At 58.5% G+C, this 17,806-nt stretch overlaps 1 protein-coding gene across 1 annotated transcript in view; it reads left to right on the forward strand.

Annotated features, from left to right (window-relative positions):
* FBRSL1 (fibrosin like 1) overlaps positions 1-17,806 on the forward strand; it is an 84,199-nt gene that overhangs the window by 22,870 nt on the left and 43,523 nt on the right. The window contains 2 exon segments of the mRNA XM_070386360.1: positions 10,149-10,253; positions 12,418-12,453. Of these exon segments, the coding sequence (XP_070242461.1) occupies positions 10,149-10,253; positions 12,418-12,453 (141 nt within the window).

The raw sequence follows: 17,806 nt of genomic DNA on the forward strand, positions 1-17,806 counted from the left end.
TTAAAGTGGAAATAAGAATTCATCATACAGAATGCATCTCATAGGGTACAGCCAAAGCAGTGTTCAGAGTGAGACATCTAGCTTCGGTGCTCATGTTGGAAAAGAAGACAAGTTCAAGATGAGTGACCTGAAGAACTTACAAGAGCGGGGTGTCATATAGAAGAAAGGGAGGAATCCGAATGAGTGCGTAATTAACGAGCAAGAAAGCAAACAATAGGAAAAGTGAACAAAATCGAAAACTGTTTCCTGGAAAGCATCAACAAAATTGAGAACTCCCCTGTACTTAGACTGATCAAGCGAAAAGGAACACAGATTACCAGTGTTAGGAACTAAAATGGAAATACCACTGCAGGTGCTACAGACATTGAAAGAATGGGGCATAAACAATTTTATCCCAGTAATTGAACAACTTAGCTGAAATGGACAAAGTTTTTGAAAAATACAACGTACCAAAACTGACTTAAGATGCAATTTCCCATCGTTTGCTCGCTGAGTCGTGTCCGACTCTTTGTGACCCCATCAACTGTAGCCCACCAGCCTCCTCTGTCCTACACTGTCTCCCAGAGTTTGCTCAAATTCATGTCCATTTGATGCTGTCTAACCATCTCATCCTCTGCCATCCCCCTCCTCCTACCTTCACTCTTTCCCAGCATCAGGGTCTTTTCCCATGAGTCGGCTCTTCACATTAGGTAGTCAAAGTATTGGAGCTTCAGCATCAGTCCTTCCAACGAATATTCAGGGTTGATTTCCTTTAGGATTGACTGATTTGATCTCCTTGCTCTTCAAGGGACTCTCAAGAGTCTTTTCCAGCACCACAGTTCGAAAGCATCAGTTCTTCAGTGCTCAGCCTTCTTTGTGTTAACTCTCACATCCATACATGACTACTGGAAAACTGTAGTTTTGATTATATGGACCTTTGTTGACAAAGTGATGTCTCTGCTTTTTAATCCAGTCTAGGTTTGTCATAGCTTTGCTTCCAAGGAGCAAGCGTCTTTAAATTTCATGGCTGCAGTCACCATCCACAGTGATTTTGCAGCCCAAGAAAATAAAATCTCTGCTTCCACTTTTTTCCATTCTATTTGCCATGAAGTGATGGGACCGGATGCCATGATCTTGGTTTTTTGAACATTGAGTTTCAAGCCACTCTCCTCTTTCACTCTCATCAAGAGGCCCGTTAGTTCCTCTTCACTTTCTTCCATTAGACTGGTATCATCTGCATATCTGAGGTTGTTGATATTTCTCCCAGCGATCTTCCTTCCAGCTTGTGATTCGTCAAGCCTGGCATTTCCCATGATGTACTCTGCATAGAAGTTAAATAAGCAGAGAGACAACATACAGCCTTATCATACTCTTTACCACTGAGCCACCAGGGAAGCCCTAAGATGAAATAGATGATCTGAATAGTCATGTGTCTGTTAAACTGACTTTGTAAACTGGATGTCCGTGTCTACCCCTCACTGCTAGCCTGCCACCTCTTACCAGCAAAGAAAAGCTGACCTTTCACAGCCGGCCCAGGCACTGTCTCCAGTGACCACACCTGTGAGGCAGGATATTGCTAGTACCATTTTTCAGAGGAGGATACTGAAGCCAAAGAAAAAAAGCATCTGAGTAACTTGTCCGAGATAGGCAGGGAAAGTGATGGAGCCAGGGTTCAAACCAGGTGGCTCAGCTCCAGAATCTGTGCCCCTGACCCTGACCTTTGCCTGGAAGACAGCCAGCACCAGTTTTCCTGCCCATCTGCAGGTGGTGAGGTTCCTCTAAAGGGCCCATTTGAGCACGCCCTCCCCTTGCTGAAAGCACCCTGGAAGTTCCCCTCCACCCTCAGGAAGTCTTGGTTCCTGGACGTGCCCCATAAGGGCCTTTGTGGTCTGAGTTCTCCCTCCTCCCCAACCTGCCTGCCTTCCACCCCTCCCCTGCTCCCATGCCCCCTCTCTTGGGCACACCCCTCTGCGGTGTGGGGATTGCCCATTTCTTATCTGCACCCCCGAGCAGGCCTGATAACCCCAAGCCTGGCAGAGGGCTGGGCCCCAGACGCTTAGTCAACACAGGGAGTGAGACAGAGCGGGGCAGAGTTCTGGATGCGATCCACATGGCCTCTCGTGCTCCTCACCATCACATTGGTCTGCCGGGTCCATATTTGCCAGTGTAGGGGTTTTCTAATCACAGGTTTTCATACTGGCTTGGTAGAGTCCTTCCAGAATATTCCCTTGCTCTCTGGAAGATGAACCTCGTGGTGGGTGAACCCCTCGGTGCCTCAGTTTTCTCATCTGTACAGTGGGACAGGGGCACTCCCTCAGAGTTTTGTGTGGGTCAGTTAAAGTTCAAACCGCGCTGGGTCCTAGCTAGCCGCTACAGTGCCTGGCTCCCATTAACACAGACGGTTTCTCCCACTTCCCTCTCTTCTGAGGCCTGGGCTGCAGCTTGGGGGTGGCCGAGGTGGGCTTCCCTGGGATGCTCTGCATCCTCACCCCACCTCATTGTGAGGTCATCTTTGGCTCTGTGGTGGCCCCAGGCAAGTGCTCCTCCTTTCTGGGCCTATTTCCTCATCTGTAAAGTGGAGCTGTCAATACTGCACGCGTCTCGGGTCGTAGAGATGAAAAGCTGAGTTGACGTGCACAGTTCCTGCTAGATGGGCATGTATGCCGTTGTTACCGCAGTTACTGCTTTATCATTATCCCTTATAGAATGGTTTCTCCTGCTTCCTGGGCACGGCCTGGACAGGTGAGTCTCGTCTCCGGCCTCCTTGGCGGGCTCACCTGGTCCCCTTGGGGGCAGCCATCCTGGCAGGACCCATGGGCAGAGTGCTTGGCCATTCCCTGGCTTTGGCGCAGCCAGACCCCCACTCCAGATGTGGCCCTCACAGAAGCCTAACGTGGGGGACTTGCGGGGGGCCCTGTTGGGAGAAGGGTGGAGGGGAGTGGATGCCGAGGGCACGGCCCGTTTGGTGTGTGCTTCTCTGGGCTTTGTTGGTCCCTGTCTGGGCTCAGTGACTCAGACACCTGCTGGAATTCCAGATGTGACACGAGTGGCGGGGGGATTGGGGTGACAACAGACCTGCCTGGAAACGAAAATGGGGCTGCTTTAGACCAGCGGATCGGGGAGGCCTCGCCTAGGAGGTGACCCACCTTGAGGCCTGAGGACAGCTGGCAAGGAGTGAGCTGACAGAACCCCGGGGCGGGGTTGGCGTGGGGCCTGGGCGAGCGTGGCCACCACTCACTCGCAGAGGGGCCACTGGGGGTTTTAGGCTGCGCAGTGACTTGAGCTGAGGTATGTTTTTCAAAGCTCGCACTGGAGGGGGCCTGGGCACCTGCAGGGAGGTGCTTGTGGCTTGAATCAGCTGGACAGGTGGGGACAGCAGTGGCGCAAGCTGAGTGGCTCAGCTAGAGAGTAGAGATCAGATGGAGCCCAGAGTCCACTGGCCTGACTGAGGGGCAGGACCTGGTGCACTGCCCCTGCTCCTCAGCCACAGGGACCACACTCAGGCATAGGCAGGGTGTCATGTCACTCACAAGGCACTTGCTTACGTACAGCTCGTGTCCCCAGAGCCTGCTGGCCGTGTGTCTCCTTGGGTTGTGGCCTCAGCTCAGCCAGCAGCCTCTGTACACTGTGTTGTGCGTCTCCATGCTTCACTCACCCAGCTGGCCACGCGGCCGAATCCCAGGGGAAGGATGTGGAGCAGTGGGAGGGGAGGGCCAGCCTCCTAGGGCAGCAGCTTGCTTCCTCACCCTGTGCTGGCTGTGGGACCCTTCCTCATTGTGCCAGGCCCCTGCCAGGTAGTGGGAACAAAGGACAGCCCCTACCTACTGGGCACTTACCGTCCAGTGACCCTGCTTCACTCAGGGACACCTGGGGCCGTGGGAGCCTGAGGGGCCTCACCTGGCCTGATTGTCACAGGAATGGAGTGAGCATCGGAAAGGATTCCTGGGAGAAGTGGGGCCTAGAGCCACGGTCGCCTTACAGTGGACCCCATCCTTCTGGAACCTCCACCTGGAGTCACAGCCCTGAGAACTCCCTCTCACCCTCCGGTCACGAGGTGGCTGCAGTACCACACTTCACTAGCAGGTGCTGCTGTCGGTCGGGGGAAGCTGGTCTGCAGTGCTGTGCTTGGGGTACCATCCTCCACACTGACCTGGAGCGGTGCACTGAGAGCAAGCAAAGGAGAGGCCGTGCAGGTGGCCTCGTTGGGTGGGGAGGGGGCCCTGGCCTTCCTTGCACACCCCAGCATCTCACCTGACCACCAGCCCCCTCATGAGTGTCTTTGCATGGTCTGCGTAAAGGTTCCCCTCCCTGGGCCAGCCGTGCTCTGTGGCCTTCTTCCGAAACCCAGGTTCTGCGCAGAGCTGGAGGCAGAGCACAGGCTTGGGGCTCAGGGTGGGGCTCTGTTGAACAGAGTAAAGTACGGGCTGTCCTCACGGCTGTCATGTGCTGGGGAGGGAGGTGGCGGGTGCGAGGTGGTGTGGGGGTGCAGGTTCAGTGGGGTCATGAGGTCCCACTGAGCATCAGGGAATGTTGGTGGACAGAGGAAGGGGCTTCCTGGTCAGAGCCTCATTTATAGCCCTGGGGCGTTGAGGTACCAGGGTGACAGAGAGGCCAGGGGCTGGGGCACCCAAAGGGGAAGGGGGCCCCTATCCCCAGGACAGGCAGGGCCTCGGGCCCTGCTTCAGTCGGGGCTTCAGGTAGACAGGACAGTCTCTCACTTTGGAGCCTGTAGAACACACTGGACACCAGGGATCAGCTGGAATGAGCAGGGACCAGAGTGGGGGCGAGAAGACTAACACGGTTCTCATGGATGAACACAGCTCATCCTCCCAGTCTAGCCGGCAGGGGCCCAGTCAGGGCCATGTGACCTATGGCTGCCCATTCACCTTTGGGGTGCACTCAGGAGTCACCTGGGGGGCCTAGGAAGGTCTCTGAGACCCTGACCCACAATGTTTGACCCCTGAGGAGGCCCAGTGGTTTTAAAGCACCCCAGTGGGGGCATTATTTGTGCAGGAGTCCCTGAAATAAGATTGGGGTGAAGAGGGAGGGGTCTCTGCCACAGGCCTGGGTTGCCATATGGCCCCAGGGCTGGGTCGCCAGGCGTGTGCACGTGCGTGCGTGTGTGTGTGTGTGTGTGTGTGTGAGTGGACATGGAATAGGGTGCCTCGGCCGTCGGGAGCCTGTGCTCGGTCTCTGTAGGGGCGTCGTGAGAGGAGTCTCCTGACTCCCTTCTCACCGGGACAGCAGGCTGGCTGGCTGGCTGGGGGCTGAGGGGCGGGTACTGATGCTTAGTGGGTGCCTGACCCTCGCCTCACCCTACCAGGCCATGTCCTCCCGCTGGTTTGAAGGAGACCGTGGGTGGCCTCAGCCACAGCCCCCTTCTCAGGGTTCCCCAGGGTCTGCAGCCAGGCCATCCCCGCCTCTTCCGCTCCCAGGCCTGTAGGTGTGGAGGCTAAGTGGGCCTCTCCTCATGCTGGAGGCCAGTACAGACTAACCGTGGGTCAGAGGGCACCTCCCACCCCTGGGCTGGGCTGGTGGTGTTGGGGCGGAGGTGGGAGAGGCATGGGGCAGAGCCCAGCGCTCCTGAGAATGTGTGTGTGTGCTCGTGTGCATTCCTGAGAGCTCCATGGGATGACACTTGTCTGGGGGTGAAGCCATCTGGTGGGGCATGATCTCCTGCAGGGCCGCCACATATGGCTGTTCAGGTTGCGCACTGCACAACTCTAGGGCCACCACTCCCACTCTCGCCATGGATGGATGGCATGTGCATCTGCAGGCGTGCAGCAGTTGAGCATGCTGCACAGGGCGCCTCTGCTCCATCTGCGTGGCAGAGCTCTAAGGGTGGGGGAGCCTCTGCATCCTGCTTCAGGCGTGGGTCTCGGTAACCCACGTGGGTCTCGTGGTGAACGCACACATCATCGGGCAGATATCAGGAGCAGGCAGGCGCTGTGTTGGGATGTGGGCAGAAGAGGCCTTGTTGAGTGCCTCGGGGCAGGGACTCCTGGTGCTCTTTTGTTTCTGTGTCCTGGTAGGAGCTGGTCTGTGAAGGGTCAGGAGTCCCAGTGAGTCTTCTCGCTGCTGGAGTGAGGGATTCTGGGGCCCCCGAGTCAGCCCTGCGGTGTCTCGGGAGTTTCCTGTCCACCATAGGGGGAAGGCACCTGGTGGCATAGCCTGGGGACACTGCCAGGTCCCACCTCTTGGACCCTTTCCCAGCTACGCCTCCTGGACTGACTGACACTGTGCACACCCTGTGGGTCTGAGCGTCAGGTGGAACCACATGCTGCCTCTTTGTGGCCCAGGGCACTTGGCAGCCCGCCTGGGAGATGACACTTCCTCCCGGAATTGCTGCAGAACCTGGTTAGGGAGTTGCCTTGCCCAGGAAGGGTAGCAGGAAAGGGTTCCCTGTCACTGGCAGAAAGCCTAGGGCCCCAGGTGCTCCTGGGGTGCCTCAGTCTGAGGGTGGTGTCCCTCACCTTGCTGCTCCAATGGCAGTGCCCCAGCCATGCTGATCTAAGGGGAGGTCCTCTCCCTGCCCTTCTGAGGGCTGTGTCCTGACCCTGCCTGGTGGAGAGCAGGGCCCTATTTCCATATTTCCACCAGTCTCAAGGGGAGTCCTGCCCCCGCCAGTCTGAGGAAATGTTTTTGTGGTATGCCACCTTGCACGAGCCAACTGTTACATGTTCAGGAATTTTGCACAACTTGCAGAAACTGCCAGTGCTTATTAGGGCTCTCCTCTTCCCCAGGGAGCCTCGTTGCTCCGGCAGTGCCATCCCCCGACCCTTCCCAGTAGCCTCATGACCTGCCTCATCACCTTTCAGAAGTGTCACCTTCTCAGTGAGACCCCTCCCTGGCGACCCCTTCTTTGCTCTTCTCTGCTGTTGTCCTTCCAGAGCACCTGTGGCCGTCTGCCGACCACACGCTCCATGTGCTGGCCTCTTTATAGGCTTCAGGAGGGTGGGGACTTGGGTCTGTTTATGTTCATTGCCCAGAATAGGGCCGGTTCATAGGCAGGCATTCAGTAAGCCTTGGATGGGTAGGTGGATGATGGGTGGTGAATGGATGGGAAGATGGATAGGTGGATGGATGGATGAATGGATGGATGGTGGGCAGATGGGTGGTTAAGTGAACAAGTAGATGGGTAGAAGGGTGGATGGATGGATAAAGGATGAATGGGTGGATAAAGGATGGATGGATGGATAAAGGATGGTTGGGTGGGCATAGGGATAGACCACAAGGCCCAGGGGTGGGCCCAGGCACGGGCTCCCAGCTGCCCTCCTGGGACAATCAGGGCCCAGATCAGAATCTGATCTCTCCAGCTAAAAATGGAGGCATGGCATCCCTGGCCTTCTGGCATAGCTGGCCAGCAGCATTTCTGAGCCACTAGGAGGCAGTTGGGGCTACAGGACAGCCAGAGTCCAGCTTGGGGCTGGCTAAGGAAGAGAAGGTGACCAGCCATCCCAGTGCATCCAGGGTTGGGATGGTTCCCAGGGCACAGTACTGAGTTTTATGGGATTTTCTGGGAAATGGGGCTTTCAGAGCTGAAACCCACTGCCTGAGGAGGATGACAGACCCCAGCCTGTCCTCCCCCTGTGGGGCATCACCGAAGAGTCAAGATAAGGAATCCTCTCTGGGGTCCAGCTGAGAGAGGAGACCACTTGTGTGACTGAATGAAGTGGAATGTGGTATCCTCCCTTCTCACCTTTCAGCTGTGTGGGGTTATTCTTCAGCCCCCGCTTCCCCTCCCCCTTTGCCGGGTGTCCTTGTACAGTGAGCAGTCTGCACAACTGCGCCAGGCCTGTTCTGTCCTTGTAGTGTCTCTGGGTCCAGCCTTCTTCATGGGCAGGGACCCTGCTCCAAGCCCAACCTGAAATACTGTCCCCCAACAGTGAGGGTGGGTTCATGGGGGTGATTACTGAAGGTCAAAACCAAGAGTCTCAACTAGAGCCTTACCAGGATCCCCCAGAGGACCTGATGACACAGCGAGTCTGTAGTGGGGCCTGGAAGTGCTCATTTGTATTCCTACCAAGCTCCCAGGTGCTGATGCTGCATGTCCAGGGACCCCACTTTGAAAACCACTGGATGAGGGCATTTGTTTTCTTGCAGAGGCTCCTTGCCAGCAAGGCAGTAAGGAAGTTCCCCCGGACCCCATATTCACTCCTTTTGGGGAGACCTGTCATGGAGTCCAGAGGCAAGAAAGACCTGTCTCCAACTGGTGACAACAGTGACACCTGGTGGCTTATTGGTGCTAGAGAGGGTTCAGGCTCACAAACAGAATTTCTTACCCCCATAGAGCCTGTGAAGGGCCCTGTCAACACCCCCACTTCACAGATGAGGAAACTGAGGCTCAAGGACAGTCAGAGAGCCAGCACTGGCCCAGGGTCTGTGCATTCACCACTCAACTATGCAGGATGGAGCTAGTGAGGCCAGAGACCTGTGGGCTCACAATGGGGGAGTTTCGCCTGGGCTGAGACTGGGGCCCCTCCCTGGGCCTGCCGTAGGATGGGAGGGTATTCCTGAGGGCTGGGCTTCCCCCTCGCTGTTCATGCTTCCCCAGAAGGGGGCCCTCCCCTGGGTCCTTGCACCCAGGCCTGGGCTGTGGATGAATGGCAGTTATATTTTGTGATGACACTCTGCTAGCCACACTGTGCAGGGGCCTGTGGCTATGGGAACTTGGACCCCATCTAGGGCTTAGGTTGGCCCTGGAGAGCAGGGGCTCTGAGGGGCAGCCTCAAGAGAGGGAGCCTACCATTGGGTCCACAGGAAGAAGGGCTCAGGCCTTGAGGGGGTTTCCTGGGGACTTGAGAATATTCCAGAGCACAGCTGGTGCACCAGACTTTCCACCCTAGCTGAGGTCTCCAGGGCTGAAGGATGCTTACGACAAAATGCCTGGATGCAAAGGACTGGGCCTCCCTGCCCCTGGTTGTGGCGCAGGTTCTGAGCACGCCTGAGCTCTGAGAGCATATGCGCTGGGCGGGGAGGCCTGGGGGGTGGACAGGAGGCCACACACTGCCCCGCAGGCACGTCGGCAGCGCCTGGAGCAGGGGTCATTGGGTGTTAGGCAGTGTGCTGGCTGGGAGCCGTGGCCTCTGTCTGTTGCTAGGAAACCTCTGATATACAGCCCAAACAGTTGAAGGTTTGGGCTGTCAGTGCACGTTCAGACAAAACTGTGGGAATGTTCCAGAACCAAGAAGCTGGAGCCACCTGGAGGTGGCGGGTCAGCCGAGCTCTGTGGGTCCTGCCAGAGAGTCCAGGAGGGCAGCTGGAAGCTGACAAGACCTGGATGGATGCTGGCACGATTGGGATGGTGACTTCCTGGGCCCAGAGGTCAAGGGTCAGGGGCTGTGATGGATGTTCCTACCCTGCAGCTTGGTGAGGTTTGAAACTATTTCCAAGTAAAAAGAACGCAGGCAGGTTTCTGGGTCCACTTTCCACACTGTCACTTAACCTCCCTAGTGGTTTATCAACTCCCTCCTTGATTTCCTCCTCTGTAAAGTGGGCACAGAGCGGCCAACCAGGGCTTTTGTGTGAGGAGCAAGGAGCTGAGGGCCTGCCGGGTCTACAGAGAGTCCGGCAGATACTTTGACCCAGCAGCAGCTGTTCCAGTGGGTACTACTTGCTTCGTTCTGCATATGACAGAACTGAGGCACAGAGAGGTTGAGTAATGACCCTAGGACACGCAGAGGGGAGTGGCTGGTCCACACCCAACTCTGCAGACCTTACAGCCCTGATGTGGGTTGTGCTGAGGACTGAAGGGGGCCCAGGAGTGGTGCACCTGCAGGGAGTGGAGGTGAATTGCCACAGGCAGGCCTGTCTTGACACCTGATCATGGGCCCCTGGTGGAGTGGGAAAGGCCGGGGCCTCCCACTGGCCCGCTCCCCATCCAGGAGTCTTTAGTTGCCAGCTGGCCAGAGGAAAGGACAGAGCTGACAGTAGTTTAGGCCGTTGAGTGCTCATCCTTTGCTCTCTGGGCTCTTCTTTCCTGTTCTGGGTAGGAATGGAAAGTACTTACTGGGTTGTCAGTGGTTGGCTGTGCCCTGCCGCCCCCCTCCCCGGGTTTCAGCCCAGAGGGACTGGGTGGGGTTAGGGAGGAGCCTGAGCCTGGCTGTGCCCCAGCCCCACCCTGCAGGGTGTGTGTGCTGAGTCGGTCTCTCATCTCTCCCTGTCCCCAGATGAAGGTCGCAGTGTCCAGAGGGGGCGACCACAACAGTGACGGCGACAGCTTCCGAGAAGCCACCAGCTCCCGGAGGAGCAGTTCTCGGGACCAACTCAGTGATGTGAGTACCCCAGCTGCTCGCGGGAACACTTTCGAGTCCCTGGGGTGACTGCCCGGCCAGCCTCCAACCTTCAGCGGACACTGCAAGCCGTTTGCTTAGGGGCCCAGAGTCTTAATCCAGGGTTTTGTGCTCACAATTAGCATTTGCTTTCTTTAAAACACAACTGTCTACTAATTGGGGCTTCCCCATCAGGAGGGATTTAAATGAGAACCAACCATTAGGCACGGGCAGGGGTGAGTGGAGGCGACCATGCTGGGGTGCAGTCCCTATGTCCAGCTGGGGGTAGGCTCGGGGTCGGTGCCCAGCTGGCGGTGGGCAGGGCTATGGATGCCAAACAGCTCCCACAGATGTGTCTAAAGAAGGGTGGAGGCAGGGGGTACGTTTCTGGCCCGATGAGCTGCAAACACTCCTGCCTGCCCAGGCGGACCTGCCTGTCTGCTCTAGCTGGCAGCAGCACGGGGCATCCAGCAGTCCAGGTCTCTGCCACTGGGGGCCACGCGGAGGGGAGGGTGCCCCTCTGAGGCACAAGCTGGCCTGGGTCTGGGGACTCCTTTCGGTGTGTCCTGTCTAAAAGGTCCTTGAGCTCAGGTCCCAGGGGGCAGGGGAGAGGGGGTCTTAGGACCCAGTTTGGGGATGACCCAGGCAACACACAAGGGCACCCACTGGGACGTGGCCAGCAATGGGGGTGCAGGATATTCCTCCAGGGCTGCTGGGTCTCCCTAGACCTTGGAGAAGGGGGATGGGGCAGGTGTTGCAAGGGCAGGGAGTGGGGGTTGAGGGGCCCTGGGTTGAGGGGGCGATGAGGACTCAGGCGGAAGAGCCCCCGTGGGAGGCAGCGCTCCTGGAAGAGGCCTTTGTCTTCTTGACCCCCAGCTGCAGGAGTGGCGGCCTAGCGGAGATGGGTTTTCTGCAGGGCTAAATGGAACGAGTCGTCTCTCATTATCATTTAAATGGGGGCTGGGGGAGGGCCGGCGCAGGAGGCCAGGAGGGGGGCCTAATTGCCCGGCTCCGATCTTGTTGCCACAAGATAGGAAAATAGGCTGGTAATTGTCTGGGGCCACGGGGGCTGCCCTAGTTCGAACTCCTCTAATTGCTGGCCAGGATGGGAGCAGGCGGATTGTAGGCACAGCACAGGCGGTGTGAGTGTGCAAGCCTGGGGGCAATTATGGCACCAGACCCCCCCACCCCCAGAGGCAGGGCTTGGTGCCTGAGCTACCCCAGGGGGTGAGGGACCCCCCGCCACACACACACAGACACATACACAGACACACACACACACACACGCTTGGCCTGGCAGACCCCCAGGAACTGGCCTGGGGCCCGGCCAGGGTCTGCCTGGGGAGGGGAGGGGTCCCCTGGCCCCAGCTGAGCTGAGCAGAGTGGTCCAGGCTGCAGTGGTCACCCATCCTTCGGAAGAATCTTGGCATCTGGACCTCAGTGTGGTCTGGCCCCAGGTCCGTGAGTCCCACACACCTCAGACAAGCTTGCACTTGCCGCCCGTGTGAACACCCCCCCCCCAACCCCCACCTGCCGGGTCATCACGTCCTATCTCCCTGGGCCTTGGGGCTTAACCCTGCTGACCACCGCCTGCCCTGAGGAGCTGGTGAAGTGAACCTAACTGGTTTCTCCCGTCAGATCCTAACTGCCCATTTGAGCATTTGATCACCCTCACAGGACCTCTGGGGTGACTGTTGGCCTCTAGGCCACAGCTTACCCCCCCACCCCCCCAGGATTACCTGCCCAGCTCCTTCTCAAGGAAACCTCCCAGACTTTCCCGCTGGACCCAGTGACCCTGGGAGGCTGGTGGGTGGTGAGGGAAAAGCCGACCTGAGCACAGAGAGGGGTTATCCCCTGGCCCAGAACCCCACATGGGAGAGGTGGGGAGCATCCTCTGGGAGGGGCTGAGCCCACCCCTGGGGAATGTGGGGGCTTTGCTGCCTCTCTGCCTGGAGACTTTGCTGGGCTGGACCATACCTCCAGGTCTGGGGGTGGAAGGTTCCTCTGTGGGTCCTTGAGCCCTGCCACAGGCTGATCAGTGTGGCCCCAGCCTGGGGGGTTCCAGCAAAGAACCAGGAATGGGCTCTGCCTGCTCAGGTCCTCAAGGGAGAGGGTGGCCATCTGGGGCTGCAACCGGTTCCTGACTGTCCTTCTTCCTTCCCTGCAGAGCTCGGCGCAGGCAGTCTCAGGCAGAGGTTACTCCGTAAGTCTCCCACCCTCCTTCTGCTGTCTGCTCCCCACACACTAACCCCGACCCTCGACCCACGGGAGCCCCGACTGTACTGAATGCTGCCCCTAGGCTCGAAATGGAGTTTGAACAGGATGGGGATGAGCCAGAGTGGGCAGAGATTCAGAGGGAGTAGGACTCCGGGTCCTGCCCTGCAGAGGAGTGGGCAGTGGGCTGGACACCCTGGGTCCTGTGGGGCAGCGTTTGGTGTTGGGGTTCCTGCACGTGGAGCAATTGCAGCGTATGCCCTCCCCGCCCTGCCCCCTGCCCCCGTGCCCTGACACCCTCTCCCCAGCTGTGCTTGGCCCGGCCAAAGAGGCTGGACAGGGGTGTGAGGCCCCTGCTCTTAGCTGTCATCAGGGGCCCAGGGGCAGGAGGGGGGCCGGCCTGCTGCCACTTGATATTCCGGCCATGGCGGGGGCCACCCTCCCCATCCCCCAGCCCCCTCCCCACGACTTTATTTCATTTCCCCTTAAGTATCAGGAGGCCCGTTAATGACACCATAAAACCCAGAGCTCCATAAAAGCCGTTTCTGCAAATTTACGGCCGTTTCGGCTCATTGGAGGGCAGGGGCCTGGGCTCCGCCCGCCTCATCCTGCAGCTCCTGATTAACTGCGAGTTCCAGAGTTCCAGGGTCTGACAGGCAGGCTCTCTAAATCACAGCGGCTTTTTATAGGGTGTGTAATTAACCCATTAATTCCCCGGGTGGCAGGGACAGCCGAGGGTCCCTGGCCCTCCCCTCCCCCAGGTCCGCGATCCCCAGGTCTGCCAGCCCAGGCAGCTCTGCCTTCTGCCTCAAATCCTGGGCCAGGCTGTAGCATCTTTGAGCCTCTGACTGGGGCTGCTGTACACTTCTGGGCAGTGGTCCCAGGTGCCACCCAAGGGGTGCTTTCCTGGGAAGGCCTCTGCCCTCCTCGGGCAGCCTTTGTGCTCACATCTGTTGTTGGAGTCATGGTTGGCGGCCCCAGGCTGCTCCTTCCTCCCATGGGCCTGGGTGGTCTTGATGCGCCAACCGCTCCTGACCATGTTGATGGGGGTGGTCGGCCAGGCCTGGACAGGACCTGCACTCTGGGAGGTGCCATATGGTCCAGGTTGGCGCCAGGGCAACCTGGGGCAGTGATGGGGAGAGTTGGGGGCAAGACGCAGAACGCCCACCGGCCTGCACCTGTCCTGGAGGGTTGGGAGCCCCGAGAGGCTGGGCCCAGGGATACTCCATGTGGAGCCTCCTGAGATGCCTGGGGGCTGCTGGGGTCTCCCTGCCAGAGCCTCTGGGCAGCCCTCTGCTTCCAAACCACCTTGTGTCATTTGTGGTCTTCTCTGCAAAATGCTGCTTTGAATGTTTCCTGGAGAAGAAGTTGTAATTAACATGCCAACTGCTTGCAGCTTAGCCCCCACTGAGGCTGCACATGAGTGACAGATGGTGGGGGGGCAGCGGCCCAGCCTGCTGCTCAGCCCTGGGGGTTCCTGAACCATGTCTGCAGACACACCGGTGTGTGTGCACCAGGCCCTGGCGTGAGCAAGTGTGCCCACAGGTCCCTGACGTGTGCTGGGCAGCACTGCAGGGCATGTATGGTCAACCCTGCTGGCCCTTTTGTCCAGTTGGCATGGTGGCAGCCTCCCCTGAGGCTGGAGGAGTAGGCCGGGGCTTAGAGGACCCTTGCCCAGCAGGCCGAGGCTGGGGGCTGGCAGGTGACCCTGCCGGGAGCCGGAGGGTGAGGCTTGGAGGCCGGCTGGGACCCTGCCTCTAGATCCAGAGTTCACCATGGAGCCCTCTGGCACAAGGGTGACACTCAGGCTGAGAGCCCTGTTTGTGTATGACTCTCAGTGCAAGGGAAGTATGTGTTGTGTAACCCTGTATGTTCACATGTGTCTATCTCTCCCATGTGCCCATGAGGTGGTATCTCTGTGTGGCAGTGGCAGGGCTCCCCAGCTGCACCCGGAAGTATTCCATGTTTCTCTGTGGCCATTTCTGTGTGAGTCTGTGTCTTGTCCTCTCAAGAGTCTGGAGGCGCCCATGTGTGTCTATGGATGCAGCAGGTGTGTGTGTGTGTGTGTGTGTGTGTGCCACACTGCATGTAAGTGTCCATCTGGGAGCCTGTGTCTGGACATGGCACCGATGTGCCTATATGTATGACTGTGGTCATGCAGTATGTGTGTGACCTGTAGCCATGTGTCATTATGCGTAGGTGTATATGTTTGCACACACCTTGCTGTTTGTGTGTCTGCATTTAGGGCCTCAGGCTCAGGAGGGGTCACGCTTGTCCTTGCCTCTCCCCACAGCATCCCCTTGCTAGGTGACACAGGGCATTTGTTGTCTGACCTGGATTATAGACTGTACTTAGAAGTTTAATTTGCCTAGATTTATCCCCAGCAAATCCCCAATTATTGCCCGTCCTCAACAATGTTATGTCCCGAAAGCTTGGCGCAACGTCCCCAGCATGCCGCCAGAGGTTCGTTAGTGCCATAAAATTAGTTAGAAAGTAATTTTCTTAATTTGACTGCTTGCAGCCAAGGACACAAGGATCCATCATCTCCGGCTGAAGCAGGGGACTTGGGAGTTTCCTTTATTAAAGAGAAATGAGGACCTAGACGCCTCACAGGCAGGAGGCTGCCCTGCCCCCACCCTGAGTGTGTAGCCTGGGGACAGGGCCTTGGACCCTGGTGATCCGGTGTCCTGGCAGGTATCCTCAGGGTGGGTGTGGTCAGGGAGGGGGCAGAGAACCCGCTGCAGCCCCCACTGTCGGGAGGGGCCTCCGCTCAGGGCCACACTCCCAGTTCACCCCGGCTTTCCCCACCAATTCCTCCCATCCAGTCCCCTGCCCAGGCCCCTGTCTGTCACCCTCTGAAGGAAGCCTGCCCCCTGCAGCCCGCGGCACCAGAATGCAGCCAGCCGCTGGCCTCCAGGCTCCTCTCCCGCCCTCACCAGCCGGATCTCAGCCTGAGCTGCCGTCCTCCCACCCTCCCTGGGCTGGGGTACAGCTCTCACCTCCAGGTCCCTCCTCCCCTCGACAAACATTTACTGAGTATCACCACCACTGGAAGGAACCAAACAGCCAGTGTCCCTGTCCCCGGGGAGGTGGTGAGTGCTATGGAGAAGTTTGAGTAGCCTGGCAAGAAGACCTCCCAACCCCGTCCTGACACAGGGCTGGGGAGCAGCCGGGCAAAGGCCCTGCGGTGGGAGGAGGTACCACCGTCAGGAACAGCAGGAGGGCGGGCTGGGATGTGAGGCTCTAACTGTGGGTTCCAAGCAGAGCCGCGGTGGGATCAGGAGAAGGGAGCGCCCGCCTACACCCCAGCCAGGCAGCCTGGAGGTGGCAGGAGGCAGCTTCCACACCAGGTGCGAAGGGCCCAGGGTGCTCACCAGAGTCGGGTGGGGCCCCACCTGCCAAACTGCCAGGGTAGCCCCGCCCACACACATACAAACACACGAGGCATAATTAGCTGATTGACTTGATTGCCTTCAGGGGATTTCTGGAAATTTGGCTTGTTGGTTGGGCTGCTGACAGCTAATTTCCCAGAGAGCCTGCTAATCTCCCATTACCTCCCCTGCAGCACCTCCCATCCCCAGTCTCAGGCAGGCACACTTTGGGCTCCTGGCACAGTTGAGTTTCATCTTTTCTCAGGGCCATGAGAGCCTAATGCAGCCTAGCACACCCCTGGCCAGTCCCTTCCCCTGGGAGCCTGGGCAGTTGGACAGAGTGGAAGCTAGCTGCTGGCGTGGCCCAGGCAAAGCTGACATGAGGGCTGGCGGGGCCCAGGCTGCTGCTGTGCCAGACAAGCAGTTGCTGAGGAAGTCTAGGAGGGGTGGGCGCTCATTTCAGAAACACTTAGACATCTGGGGGGCGGGGTCGTGAAAGGCTCTTGACGTCTGGAGCTTGATACCAGCTCATGGTCAGCGGCCTCTGTTCCCACGACACGGGGCCTACCTCCACGGGCTGGTTGGGCTTCCTTACAGCATGGCGGCGGGTTACCAGGGTCCCGAGAGCCAGGAGGAAGCAGTAGCAGTGGTGTGGCATGGCTTCCTGGTGCTCTGTTATCACAGCCTCCCCACCTCTGTTCATGGGGAGAGGCTGTGGACGCCTCCTGTCTGTAGGAGGTGTGTCAGCAACTCGTGATGGATACAGGCTGCCACCCGGAGCCCCTGCCGGTCCTGACAGGGCCTGTCACACTCGGTGGGCAAAGCAGCTGCTACTGGGGAAGACAAGCATGCACACGTGTGTGTAACAGCTTGCAGCAGCCCACACACATCTGCCGAGCACCTGCGGTGGCCAGGCCCTGTCCAGTGTGGTGATGGATGAGGCCAGTCAAGCTCTCACCACAACAGCAGGGCTGTGTGTCTCACGGGCTCTGAGTGCCCGTGTGTGTTGACACGCGTGTGCATGCACTGGAAATGGTAGCTGTGGCTCTTGGATCTGGTTTCTTACCCCGCCACCCTCACCCACTGGCAGAAGGGGCACAGTCTTGCCTTCTGGGAACCGAGGCGCTGGGGCTCGGGAGGGCAGGCAGGGAGACTCCTGGGGATGGGGTACCTGGTCGGCCGCATGTGGGTCACTTGCCAGCTTTGCTCCATGAGCCAGGGGCAATTGTGGTTGAAGAGGAGGCACAGCACGTGGGGGACTCGGCTCTAGTGAGCATCCAAGGGCAGGAAGGCTGGTGGACATGTGCCCGGGGGGCCCCTGAGCCACCTTGAGACCTGCCTGCCCCATGCCCACCCAGGAGCAGTTCAGCCCCCCCTGACAGCAGAGCTTGCTCTGGCCAGCGCGGGCCTCCCCTAACCCACCCCGCACACAGCCATGTAGTGCAGGCTCCGTCTTTACGAGGCAGGTTTATGACATCCATTACCCTGCTCCTTGGGCCACTTCCGAGCAGCCGTAATTTGTACAAAAGCAATAAAAGCCCGTCAGGCTCTCCCCAGAGTTGGGAGCTGAATGCTCCTCTCGCCTCTGAGCACAGGACAGCCCTTCAGCCGCTGCTGGGAAGTGGCTGCTTCTCAGAGGCCACCAGGGACGGCTGGAGTGGGGTGGGCAGTGTCCTCACCTGTGGTGCACCCCCAGCCCGTGTCTGGCCTGCCTCTTGTCAGAGGAGCCACTGTCCACACACCCACCCATCTGTCTAGTCCTGTGGCAGCAGAAAGAGTGTGGCCTTGGGGGCCTCTGTTCAGCTTCCTGTGGGCAGGCTCTGCGCAGTGGGGGGCTCTCCAGGCAACTGGGCAGCAGGTTCTTCCTAAAGGGAGAATAAGATAAATAGACCTGCAAGGAGATCAAAGCAGTCAGTCCCAAAGGAAATCAACCCCGAATCTTCATTGGGAAGGACAGATGCTCAAGCTGAA

The sequence above is a fragment of the Bos mutus genome, chromosome 17 (genome assembly GCF_027580195.1).
Source record: "Bos mutus isolate GX-2022 chromosome 17, NWIPB_WYAK_1.1, whole genome shotgun sequence".
NCBI classification, from domain to species: domain Eukaryota; kingdom Metazoa; phylum Chordata; class Mammalia; order Artiodactyla; family Bovidae; genus Bos; species Bos mutus.